Genomic DNA, 12,188 nt, shown 5'->3' on the forward strand with positions numbered 1-12,188 from the left:
AGGAATTTGAACGCTTTGCTAAAATGTTGAGGCCAGTCTTTTTGCGTACTCGCTTGACTGATATCCTTAAAATGCCTCCTTATGCAAAGTATATGAAAGACATCATCACCAATAAGAAAAAAATACGGGAAGCTGAAATCTCCACTATGCTTGCTAATTATACTTTTAAAGATGGAGTACCTAAAAAACTTGGAGATCCGGGAATACCAACTATACCTTGCTCCATCAAAAAGAATTATGTGAAAACTGTTTTATGTGATTTAGGAGCTGGTGTTAGTGTTATGTGCCTTTATCTTTATATAAAAGACTAGACTTGAATAAACTCACACCTACTGAAATATCTTTGCAAATGGCTGACAAATCAACTGCCATACCTATCGGTAATTGTGAGGATGTGCCCGTTGTTGTTGCTAATGTTACTATTTTGACTGACTTTGTTATACTTGAGATGCCCGAGGACGACAACATGTCGACTATCCTTGGTAGACCCTTCTTGAATACTGCAGGGGCTGTTATTGATTGCAATAAAAGCAAGGCCACTTTTCATATCAATGGTAATGAGCATACGGTGCACTTTCCGAACAAACAATTCCAAGTGAATGGTATTAATGTTATTGAAAAATCTCCGACAATCACTATTGGAAGTTTTCAAATACCTTTACCTACTGCCAAAAAGAAATATGAAATGCTTATTGTTGGGGATATTCACATCCCCGTTGAGGTACCTTAGTGATTTACGAAAGTTCTTCGGTTTCATGCTAATCGAAAGTGGTTGTTAATAAGACTTGATCAATCTTATTAATGGATCATTTTTGAGAGGTATGAAGTTGATGAATTTAGTAAGCACTACCTTCTGTCCCTGTCTTTTGTTTTCTGTTTTCATTAGTAAATAAAATAAAATGCCATGTTTTGTCTATTTTCTGAATTTCCTGTGCAATAAAAAATGTCCCAAAAATAAAAGTTGTCAGAATGCTCTGAAAATTTAATACGATTTTTTCTGAATATTTAAGAATTTCTAGTGCAAATAATATCAGAGGGAGGTGCACCAGGTGGCACAACCAACCTGGGCGCGCCAGGACCCCCAGGCGCACACTGGTGGGTTGTGGTCCCCGCGTGGGCCCCCTCACTTATCCCTTCACACCACATCATCACCTACCTCTAGAAAAAATTCTCCATTGCTCTCTCTCTCGTGTTCTTGCTCTCAAACCCGCGGATTTCGATCTCTTTGCTCGAAGCTCCATTTCCGAAACTGTTTCGGGGGATTGTTGCTTGGTATGTGACTCCACCTTTTGTCCAATTAGTTTTTGTTTTAATGGTTTATATTTTGAATAATTAGCTACTCTTGGTGCTGCTGTAGATGAGCTTGCATGTTGAATTCTAAATAGTTTGAATGCTTGCTATGGCCTCTAAGTATCCTTATGAGTAGTTGCTATTAATTATATAAAGTTTTGTTGATAAATTTTTGTCATCCTAAAAATTTTCAGAAAATTGTACGCGAACATTATGAACCTATTTGGAAGGAGCTCTTGGAGGAGGAGATCCTCGGGGGCATCTTCTAGTGACAGCTCCGTTCGTCAGTCTTATGTTGAACCAAGTGAAAGTTTCATACGAGATGCCGCCACCAAAACATGCTTACGACCTTGCGATGATTATATGGTGCGTGTGGGAAGGAGGAATTTGAGCAATATGTTCACAATGCCGGTCTTGGTCCCTACATTTCAGATAAGTGCGAGCAACACCACACCCTCACTGAAACTTTTGTCAAAGGATTTAAATTCCATCCCCGTGAGTCTAGGGTGTCATTTAAACTTTATGAAAATCCATTTACCATTTCATTAGAGAATTTTTCTCACCACTGCAAACTCCCATTCTGGGGTTTGCTTGACGAACCGCCAAGGGCCGAGTACCAATCATTCTTGACTAGTCTTTGCTGTGGTGAGACGAGGGGAGTGACACAAGGTAGAATAAAGAGCATTTATTTTCCCGCAATTCAGTACTTTGCATTATTTAACGGGAAATGTATAGTAGGCAAGCAAGATTGTAGTATATTTTGTGCTCCAGACTTGAGCCTCATACGCAGCGCTCTCACCGGTGAAAGGAGTTATAATCTTGGAGCGATTGTTGCACGCAGACTGCAGCATAACGCTAATAGTGGCTATTTCTATGGTGGAATATATGCCACACGTTTATCACGAGGGCTGGGTGTTTCACCTTTGCCCTTTGACCCTATCCTACCCACGCAATATTTAGACTTTGATGCTTTGAAAAGTCATAAGATCCTCAAAAGAAAAATTCATAATTTCACTTATAACTTGTTGTTTAACCAAACATCTGTTGTGCACACATATTTGCATGCACCTGCTCTTTTTGACTATCACATCAAGGGAAGATATTTTGTTCTTGAGAGCGAGGCCCGAGCTCACAACGCGGTCGTGGGGACAGCACGGCAGGCCGAGGCATCCGCGCCGAGAGCCTCCGTGAGCTACCACGCCGACTACTATCCAGGCTACTGACTGCTTACCAAGTTAGGCCAAAAGCCTAAGCTTGGGGGAGTACGCGTTTCTCACCGAAATTACATTCAAGTTCACACCTATCATTCTAGTTGTCGATTTTCACACTTTTTCATTGTATTATCCATGTTTAAATCTATTTTCTTGCTTTCTTCTTTTGTGTTTGAAAAAACTTAGAAAAACCAAAAAAAATAGTTGTAGTTAGTTTACTTTCTATGCATGCTTTGTTGTAATATTAAAAAGAAAACCCAAAAAGATTTCCTTGTTCTTCTTTTGCTTGTTGGGAGCTTCCCTGTGTAAATAGTTTTCTCGTTTTTGCTTTTCTCTTTTATTCGCTTGCTCGAGAAAAACCAAAAATATTTCAGTGTGTTTCTCTGAATTTATTTTCTTTTTATTCGAGTTGTACCGAGGAGAAGACCACGATGAAAATGTTGAGTGGCTCTCATTTGAATAATTGTTGATTTAATAAAGAGTCCATTTTACCTGGTCTTCTCCTGTTGAATAAAATGTTTGCAGATTCCAGTTTAGTCCACGGCACTCTTGCACAATTATTATTTTCACATCGTTCGGTCGTGCAAGTGAAAGGCAATAATGACGATATTCGATGAACTGGTCGTGGCAGAGAGAAACAGGTATGAGCTCGACTTGTCCTGTTTGTGTAAATATGTTTAACCTAGTATCCATGATTCAGCCCATTATGATTAAACATGTTTGCAATAACAATTAGAGATTATAGTTTCTCATGCCATGCATAAGTAGCTAGGAGTGGATAATGATTTATCTTGGATATCGACATTGCGTTAAAATGATTGTGATGTAGTATGATGATATGGTATCCTCCTTTAAATGTTCGAGTTGCTTGACTTGGCACATGTTCATGCATGTAGTTGAATCAAAACCAACATAGCCTCTTCGATATTTATGTTCATGGTGTTCATATCCTACTCATGCTAGTGTCCAATGTTACTTACGCATAATGCATGTTCATGACCGTTGTTGCTATCTAAGTATCTAGTTGTCCGCTTCTCAACCTAATTGCTAGCCTTCGCCTATACTAAGTGGGAATTCTGCTTGTACATTGAAAACCTTGAACCCAAAGTTATTCCAGATGAGTCCACCATACCTACCTATATGCGGTATTACCCTGCCGTCCTAAGTAAATTTGCATGTGCCACCTCTAAAAACTTCAAATAATTATCCTTTTTTTGTGCCTGGATTGTTCATGGAACGACAGGAGGTGGTCGGTATTTTCCATGCTAAGTGGGTTATTCTCAGGTCGAGTGTTTATTCACTCGCCATCGCACGAGAAAAGGGCGGTAATAGGGATGCCGAGTCCCAAACTGCAAACAGAAAAAACTTACAAGTAATCAAACAAAAACTCCCAATGAAGTCAAAACCTTTACTTGCCGCTTGGGAACCACCACTAGCGTACTTAGCATGAAAGATGTTGATAACTGATGGTCGTGAAGTGAATGAAAAGGTGGCATGTCTCAAAATTATCATTTACCTCTGTTTTAAAAATTGAGCTCTGGCACCTCTGCAAATCACCGCTTCCCTCTACGAAGGGACTTTCTATTTACTTTTATGTTGTGTCACCACCTTCTAAAAACAAGCGCCAGAAACTGAGTAGAGCACAACTGTTATGATTTATGCATTGTGTATAGCTAATGTTGGGTGCATCATGACCGGATCTTTTCTACCATGAATTACAATGTTTAGTCGCTGCTTGAACTTTGGAGGTGCTCTGCATTTATGTTTTGCGGTCTCAGAAAGGGCTAGCGAGATACCACTATTGTCATATTATATCAGGGTTGTTTTGACAAATGTTGCTGTTTGAGATATCTTATTATTGCTCGCTAGCTGATTATGTCATTGATATGACTCATTATAACCTTTAAGAGTTATTGTCGGCATGGTTAGTTATAATGTTGGCTGAAAACCTGGGTGCTGTTTAAGCTTATTTATACAAACAAGAGCAAAAGAGTTCGTATTTTTTTTTCTTTTTCACTTTCAGTTTATCAACTGAATTGCTTGAGGACAAGCAAAGGTTTAAGCTTGGGGGAGTTGATACGTCTCCAACGTATCTACTTTTCCTAACGCTTTTCCTCTTGTTTTGGCTCTACTTTGCATGATTTGAATGAAACTAACCCCGGACTGGTGCAGTTTTCAGCAGAACTACCATGGTGTTATTTTTGTGCAGAAATAAAAGTTCTCGGAATGGAACGGAACTTTGTGAGGATTTTTTATATCAATAAAGAGAATTTCTGAAGCTAAAAGCCATCGGGGGGCACCTGGGTGGGCACAACCCACCAGGGCGAGCCTGCCCTCCCAGGCGCGCCCAGGTGGGTTGTCCCCACCTGGTGGCCCCGCAGACCCTGAAACCGACGCTATAAAATCCTATTTTTCTAGAAAAAAATCAGGGAGAAAGAATTATTACGATCCACGAGACGGAGCCACTGCCACCTCCTGTTCTTTATCAGGAGGCCAGATCTGGAGTCCATTGGGGCTCCGGAGAGGGGGGTCTTCGTTCTTCGTCATCACCAACCCTTCTCCATCGCCAATTCCATGATGCTCCCTACTGGGAGTGAGTAATTCCTTCGTAGGCTCACTGGTCGGTGAGGAGTTGGATGAGATTCATCATGTAATCGAGTTAGTTTTGTTAGGGCTTGATCCCTAGTATCCATTATGTTCTGAGATTGATGTTGCTATGACTTTGCCATGCTTAATGCTTGTCACTTTGGGCCCGGGTGCCATGAATTCAGATCTGAACCGTTTATGTTATCACCATTATATCCATGTTCTACATCCGATCTTGCAAGTTATAGTCACCTACTACGTGTTATGATCCGGCAACTCCGGAGTGACAATAGTCGGGACCACTCCCGGTGATGACCGTAGTTTGAGGAGTTCATGTATTCACCGTGTGTTAATGCTTTGTTCCGGTTCTCTATTAAACCGAGGCCTTAATATCGCTTAGTTTCTAATATGGACCCCGCTGCCACGGGAGGGTAGGACAAAAGATGCCATGCAAGTTCTTTCCATAAGTACGTATGACTATTTATGAAATACATGCCTACGTTATATTTATGAACTGGAGCTAGTGCCGTATCGCCCTAGTTTATGGCTGTCTCATGATGAATACCATTCAACAATTACCGATCCAATGCCTACGAATTTATCTTATATTGTTTCTGCTAAGTTATTACTGCTATCGTTACTGTTGCACTTGCTATAAAATTACTGATATCACTGTTACCGTTACCATTGCTGCTGTCACTACTATCGTATTACTTTGCTACTGATCACGTTGCTGCAGATAATTAATCTTCAGGTGTGGTTGAATTGACAACTCAGCTGCTAATACCTTAAAATATTCTTTGGCTCCCCTTGTGTCGAATCTATAAATTTGGGTTGAATACTCTACCCACGAAAACTGTTGCGATCCCCTATACTTGTGGGTTATCACTGACCGGTGTCTACAGGCCGCACCGCCATGAGGACAAGCCGGCCTTCCTCGCCGAGCTTCACGACGCCCACTCTCTCTGCGCTGGCCCATGGCTTATTGGCGGCGACTTCAATCTCATTGCCACGACGTCGGACAAGAGCAATGATCGGTTGCACCGTGGGGCTATGAGTAGATTCTGTCGTTTTATCGCTGGCGAGGAGCTCCGCGACATCTACTTCATGGGTGACGGTATACATGGTCGAGCGAGCGTGACTCGCCGACCCTGGAGCGCATCGACGGGGTTATGTGCATGTCGGGCTGGGCTGTGGAGCACCCTTCCTGCTTCCTGCGCTGCCTTTCCTCCGCCACTTCTCATCATGCGCCGCTCTTGCTTGACTGCTCCCCGCGTGTCCCGGGACCCCGCAGGTTTCACTTCGAGAAGTTTTGGCCGAAGATCGAAGGCTTCCACCAGACTGTGGCCAATGCCTGGGAATCTGGCCCGGCCGACGAGGATCCTTTATGGCGCATTTTCCCCCGCCTCAAGTTCACTGCCAAGGCTTTGCAAAGCTGGAGTGTGCGCTGCATTGGTCACGTCGCGCAGCAACTGTCATTCGCCCATGAGCTCATTGCGCGGCTCGACGCGGTGCAGGACGTCCGCCCCCCGCATCCTGTCGAGCCTTGGTTCCAGTGCCGCCTCAAGTCAGCATACCTTGGGCTCGCTTCCCTCGACCGCTCCATCGCGTGTTAACGTGTCTGTTGCTCTTGGCTGCAAGCTGGTGAGACCAACACCTCCTTCCTTCGGGTACGAGCGGCGCATCGGAAGCAGCATTCCAGGATCGTGTCGTTGCATGTGGACGGCCAGGAGATTATGGACCATGAGGCCATGTCTGAGGCAGTCTATGACCACTTCGCGGCCGCGCTGGGCACGTCTGACCCCCGCGCCTTCACCCTCAACCTTGACGGTTTGGATCCACGCTCGTTCGACCTGGCAGGGCTGGATGTGCCGTTCTTTGAGGACAAGATTTGGGCCGCAGTTAAATAGCTGTCGTCCGGCAAGTCGCCCGGACCGAACGGATTCTCCGCGGAATTCCTATGCGCTTGCTGAGATATCATTAAGCACGGCATCTGTGCTATGTTTGCCAAGCTCTACTCTCTCAACGGTTGTGGCTTCCAGAAGCTCAACGAGGCCTTCGTCATGCTGCTCCCCAAGCGCCCTGATGCGGCTTGTACTACAGATTACCACCCCATCAGCCTTATTCACATCATTGCCAAGCTTGGGGCCAAGGTTCTCTCCCTGCGCCTCGCCCCGCGCCTTGGCGAGATGATCTCGATGAACCAAAGTGCTTTCATCATCGGCAGATGCATCCACGACAACTTCCTCCTCGTGCAACAAACGGCGCGCCGGCTTCACAATCTCAAGTTGTCTCGTGTCATGCTCAAGTTCGACATCGCCCGCACGTTCAACTCGGTTTCTTGGCTCTTCCTCCTCGACATTCTGCGCCATCTGGGCTTTGGCCTGCGTTGGAGGGAGTGGATCTCCATCCTCCTTGGCACGGCAAGCACACGGGTCCTTCTCAACGGCTGCACTGGGCCTCCTATTGCACACCGCAAGGGGCTTCGCCAAGGCAACCCTGTTTCCCCCATGCTCTTCATGCTGGTCATCGACGTCCTGGACCGGCTGCTCTAGCGGGCCGTTGCCGACGGCGTCCTCCGCCTTACCCCGCGTCACATGGCATCTAGCATCTCCCTCTATGCTGATATGTTGTCATCTTCTGCCATCCGGACGAGCACGACCTCGCCGTGGTCCGCGAGCTTCTTCGGGTCTACGGCGTCGCCTCAGGCCTCCACACGAATATCGCGAAGTGCTCTGCTTCTCCTATCCAGTGCTTGCTGGATCGCGCCGCCGTCCTACGCGGCCTCGCTTGCCCGATCGTGGATTTCCCTACCAAGTATCTAGGCCTTCCACTCTCTATCAGGAAGGTTTCCTCCGCCGCGCTCCAACCCTTCATCGACAAGCTCGAGCGCAAGTTGTCGCCTTGGTGGGCTACCTTGCTCTCCAAGGGCGAGAGGTTGGCGCTTGCTCGTCATGTCCTGGGTGCCATGCCACTGCACATCATGATGTCAATGGCTAACCCCGCCCATCCTGAAGCAGCTCAACCGCCTGGTCCGCTCCTTCCTCTGGCGCGGCCACAAGGAGGCAAATGGCGGCCCCTGTCTCGTCAGCTGGCCCTCGGTCAGTCGTCCCATTTCGCTCGTAGGGCTTGGCATCCCTGACTTTCAGCGCGCTGGGGTTGCGCTTCGGACCCGGTGGCTTTGGCTTCAGGCGACAGACCCTTCCCGCCATGGCACCACCTGCACATGCCCAGCTGCTCCGAGGTCCAGGCCATCTTCCGTGCCTCCACGTCATGGGCCCTTGGAGACAGCCGCTCATGCCGCTTTTGGGTTGATCCCTGGGTCGATGGCAGGTCTATAAAGGAGATTGCCCCGCTGATCTATGACAAAGTGCCGCGGCGACGACGCAAGATCCCTTTTGTCCGTGATGCCCTAGCAGACCGTTCCTGGGCGCGGGACATCTCCGGTTCTCTAGGGCCGGCGGCGCTGGTCCAGTACGTCCACCTCTGGCAGCGGCTGCGTCAGGTTACCCTCTTGGACTCTCCGGACTCGCTCACGTGGGGATGGACTGCCAACGGCGCCTACACCGCGAGCTCGTGCTACAACTCTATGTTCATTGGCTCCATCGAGGCCTCCCACTGGCGGCTTACGTGGCGCCCTTGGGCGCCACTCCGTGTGAAGGTCTTCTTCTGGCTCGCGCTCAGGGATCGGGGCTGGACGGCGGTGCGCCTCGCCAGACACGGCCTCCCTCACGGTTCTGCTTGCTCCCTGTGTGACCAGACGCCGGAAACCATGGCCCATCTCCTTTCGGAATGCCCGTTCTCTAGGCGGTATGGCATGACTCGCTCGCTTGGTGTCGGCTCCCGGTGACCATCCCCCCGCGGACATCCCCTTCATCGACTGGCTTGCTACTTCGGCCACCACCACCCCCACTTGCCTGCGCCGCGGTTTCACCACTCTGGCCCTGCTCATCGCTTGGGAGATCTGGAAGCAACGCAACGCTTAAGTCTTCGATGCCACCCGGCCGTCCATCTCTAGGACCTTAGCGACGATCATGGAGGAAGCTCGCGGCTGGGCCCATGCGGGCGCCCTAGGACTTTGCCACATCTTGCCCGAGGAGTAGTTTCTCTGGTTTGGGGATGCGTACACCCCTTTCTGTTGTACGCTATAACCTACTGACTCACGCCGCGCTGCGTGTTCGTGCTCGTCAGAGGTTTCTGCAATTGCTGTTGCTACTTTTTCTACCTATCAAACAATGATACGCAAGCCATTTGCGTATTCGCGAAAAAAAAAACATGACTGTAGGGCCTATAAACTGAGAGCGGCTTGCTAAAAAGAACAGAACTGAGAGCGATTACGGGCCATGGCATACCAACCATCTTATCGTTGTCACTACTAGATTATTCGTTCTGGTTCAGGTACTAACTCACCTCACCAACTGAAGAACGTGGGTGCTGGTGAGGAAATTGGTGCAGGTACAGGAAATGAATTAAAATGAGAAAATAGCATACGGTGGAGTCGATCGCTTACTCGAGTTAGATATTGTTGTTACGTTGAATATTGACAGTACTTATGCAAATCTCGTGTTTAGATCGGTAACGATTAGCAGTAATTTAGAAACAATTATTTCTTGATCGTCTACATGTCAAACAAGATCTTGATTGTATACAAATTAGCAAAATCGATCTAATTTATTTACACCTGGACGAATCTTTGCAAGGTTCGTCCGAATGTCGTGGCAGTACCAGATGATCATACAGCGATGACAAATCATTCACATGATAATATAAACAAACGCTTAATCAAGACAGCACCAGAATGGGCTGGCAGTGAAGTGAACGCAACCACCAAAAGACGCGGAAGCACCATGGTAAACAGTACCAGACCTGTGTCTGTGACTGCTACTTTTCACGATCCAAGAAATCTGAGACCTCAGCGGTGATGTATACTACCAAAGTACCTGTGATATCTGGTTGCAATAGCAAATCTGTAGTACGTACTAAGAGATGCTCTTGTCCAGCATGTTTTTCTTTCCTTTGAAGCACAAACCGTTGAACAATCTCTTGTCCAACATGTCCCTAATTTGAGCCCAGTAAGATCTTAAATCAGGCAAGAAGCATGGATTTAACTGAAAAGGTAATCACAAGAGAGCGCCACACAAGCTCATACTCTGACCAATATGACTCCATCTCAAATGAAGGGTGGGGAGAAGCAGGCAAGCAGGATAATTTCCTTTCATGGAGAGGAAAGTCCATTCGATCCAAGGGAGATCCCAACAAAAGACGGGGTGGGTGTGGGGGGAGGGGGGAGAGAGAAAACAAGAGTTCTCCAATCGACACAATACATCGAGGGAGCAGTAAATAAACTCCCTTTCTTATGACATGTATATGACCTTCCCGTCCCTCTCTGTTGTCGAGCGTTCTTGATTTTCGAGGCTGATACTTGGGTCACGTCACTGGGTCGCGACGGTGCCGGAGGACGAGGACGGCGAGGCCGGGTGCCGCGGCACTGCGTTGGCCGCGGCCGGTGAAGGAGGCGAAGAAGGGCGGCTTCCCTGGCCCTGGCCGTGGCCGTGGCCCTGAGAGTTGGTGCGGTGGAAACGGCACTTGAAGGACCCGGCGTGGGTGGCCGGCGCGCAGACGCACTTGGAAGCAGGCCCGTGGCCTGCGCCGGACGGCGCCGACGCCGACCCGGGCCACCTCCTCCGTGTATTCTTGGGCGACGCTGCCTCACCGGTCGGCGTGGTGCTGTTGCTGTGGTGGCCGTGGGTGTGGAACCTCCCCTCCTCCCCCGTGGTGTCCACGTAGTTGGAAGCCATTTCTGTCGAGTGTCTGCATAGGCATCATTAAGGGTGACTTTAACGAGCGAGTAAATACATGATTCGTTCCGATTTCCAAATAATAACCCGAGAAATAGATCGAGCGTTCATCAGGACATCAAACAAATCGAAAAAGACAGAACAAGTTTTGCCGTGTCCACGCCGTGTAATCAACAGCTCAAGAAGGAGGACGGTTGGTGGTAATCAGTTGTATGTTAGTGCACACACAGGTGAAAATAACACTACGATATTCAGTGCTAAGCAGCAGAAGAATCGAAAGAAGTTGAGATTAGTAGTACCTAGAAATCTGAAAGCGGGGGATGGAAGCAGCTGCCCGGGCGAGAGGAGGTGCCGAGAGCGGCAAACTGCGTTGCCCCGGCGAATACCCCTGGCTTTATACGGGCATGGCCTGCCCGCGGGCAGCTGCCCGGGATTCCTCCCGGGCCCCGAAACCGTGGGCCCCGCCCACTGGCCCGACGGCCCCGCCCACCGTCTCGGTCGGATTCGGATGGGAACGAGATCTCGCACGCAGGGACAAGCGCACGCCGGCGGTTGTGCATAATTCCGGGACACCTATGGGCTCCCGTCACGTTGAGCCAACGAGATTGGAGCGGCGCCGCCGCGCCAAATCCGGAGAACGCCCACAGACTCCGTCGCGGCTAGAGTGCGCGCGCGGCAACCTACTACCACTGGAGTTTTTTTTTTTTTTTTTTTGCGTTAATAAAGGATAGCACTCGACTCGAGAGGCGTCCTACCTACATACCCAGCATGGCAGCATCCATCGGTCATCGCGTGGGTGCGCGAGAGGCGTCTGCCCACTCGCCTCGAGTTCACGACACATGGGCGCGGCGGCACGTATGCAGCGGGGCGCTGCGTTTGCTATGCCACGTTAGGGGTCTGGACCGTGCCGACGCGTGCGGGTAGTCGGACGGGACACGAAACGGCGACGCATGGCAACGAGCAGCCCAACCGCCCGAGGCCGAAGGATCCAAACAAAAGGAACCGAGAGTCCGACACGGCGGAGCCGCCGACCGCCAAGGGTAAGGATTCCCCAGTTTCTCACCGGACGTGCTACGGGCCTACGGCATGGTCGATCGATTGTGACATCCTGATATATCACGGAGGATGATTGGGCCGATCGTTATCACATCCTTGCGTGGTGGTGGCTCCAATTAGATCGGACACTTCTCTAGCACACCGCGCGAACGTCAAGTCGGCTCGTCGCTCGCTCGCCTCGCAGCACGTCCGTCGCCCTCGCCCCGGCCGTGTTGGCTATACCTTCCACGCTACGGAATCAGACACG

At 48.9% G+C, this 12,188-nt stretch overlaps 1 protein-coding gene across 1 annotated transcript; it reads right to left on the minus strand.

Annotated features, from left to right (window-relative positions):
• Positions 1-10,167: 10,167 nt before the first annotated feature.
• LOC123053206 (uncharacterized) lies at positions 10,168-11,489 on the minus strand. The gene is made up of 2 exons (XM_044476639.1): positions 11,185-11,489; positions 10,168-10,898 (listed from the first exon to the last, which is right to left on the minus strand). Exon 2 carries the CDS (start codon positions 10,883-10,885, stop codon positions 10,520-10,522), a length of 366 nt encoding a protein of 121 aa, XP_044332574.1. The 5' UTR covers positions 10,886-10,898; positions 11,185-11,489; the 3' UTR covers positions 10,168-10,519.
• Between the last annotated feature and the right edge of the window lie 699 nt (positions 11,490-12,188).

The sequence above is a fragment of the Triticum aestivum genome, chromosome 2D (assembly GCF_018294505.1).
Source record: "Triticum aestivum cultivar Chinese Spring chromosome 2D, IWGSC CS RefSeq v2.1, whole genome shotgun sequence".
Taxonomy (NCBI): Eukaryota; Viridiplantae; Streptophyta; class Magnoliopsida; order Poales; family Poaceae; genus Triticum; species Triticum aestivum.

Bases quoted from the DNA above. Each gene is read 5' to 3' on its own strand.
- LOC123053206 (XM_044476639.1), bottom strand. From the start codon at position 10,885: ATGGCTTCCAACTACGTGGACACCACGGGGGAGGAGGGGAGGTTCCAC.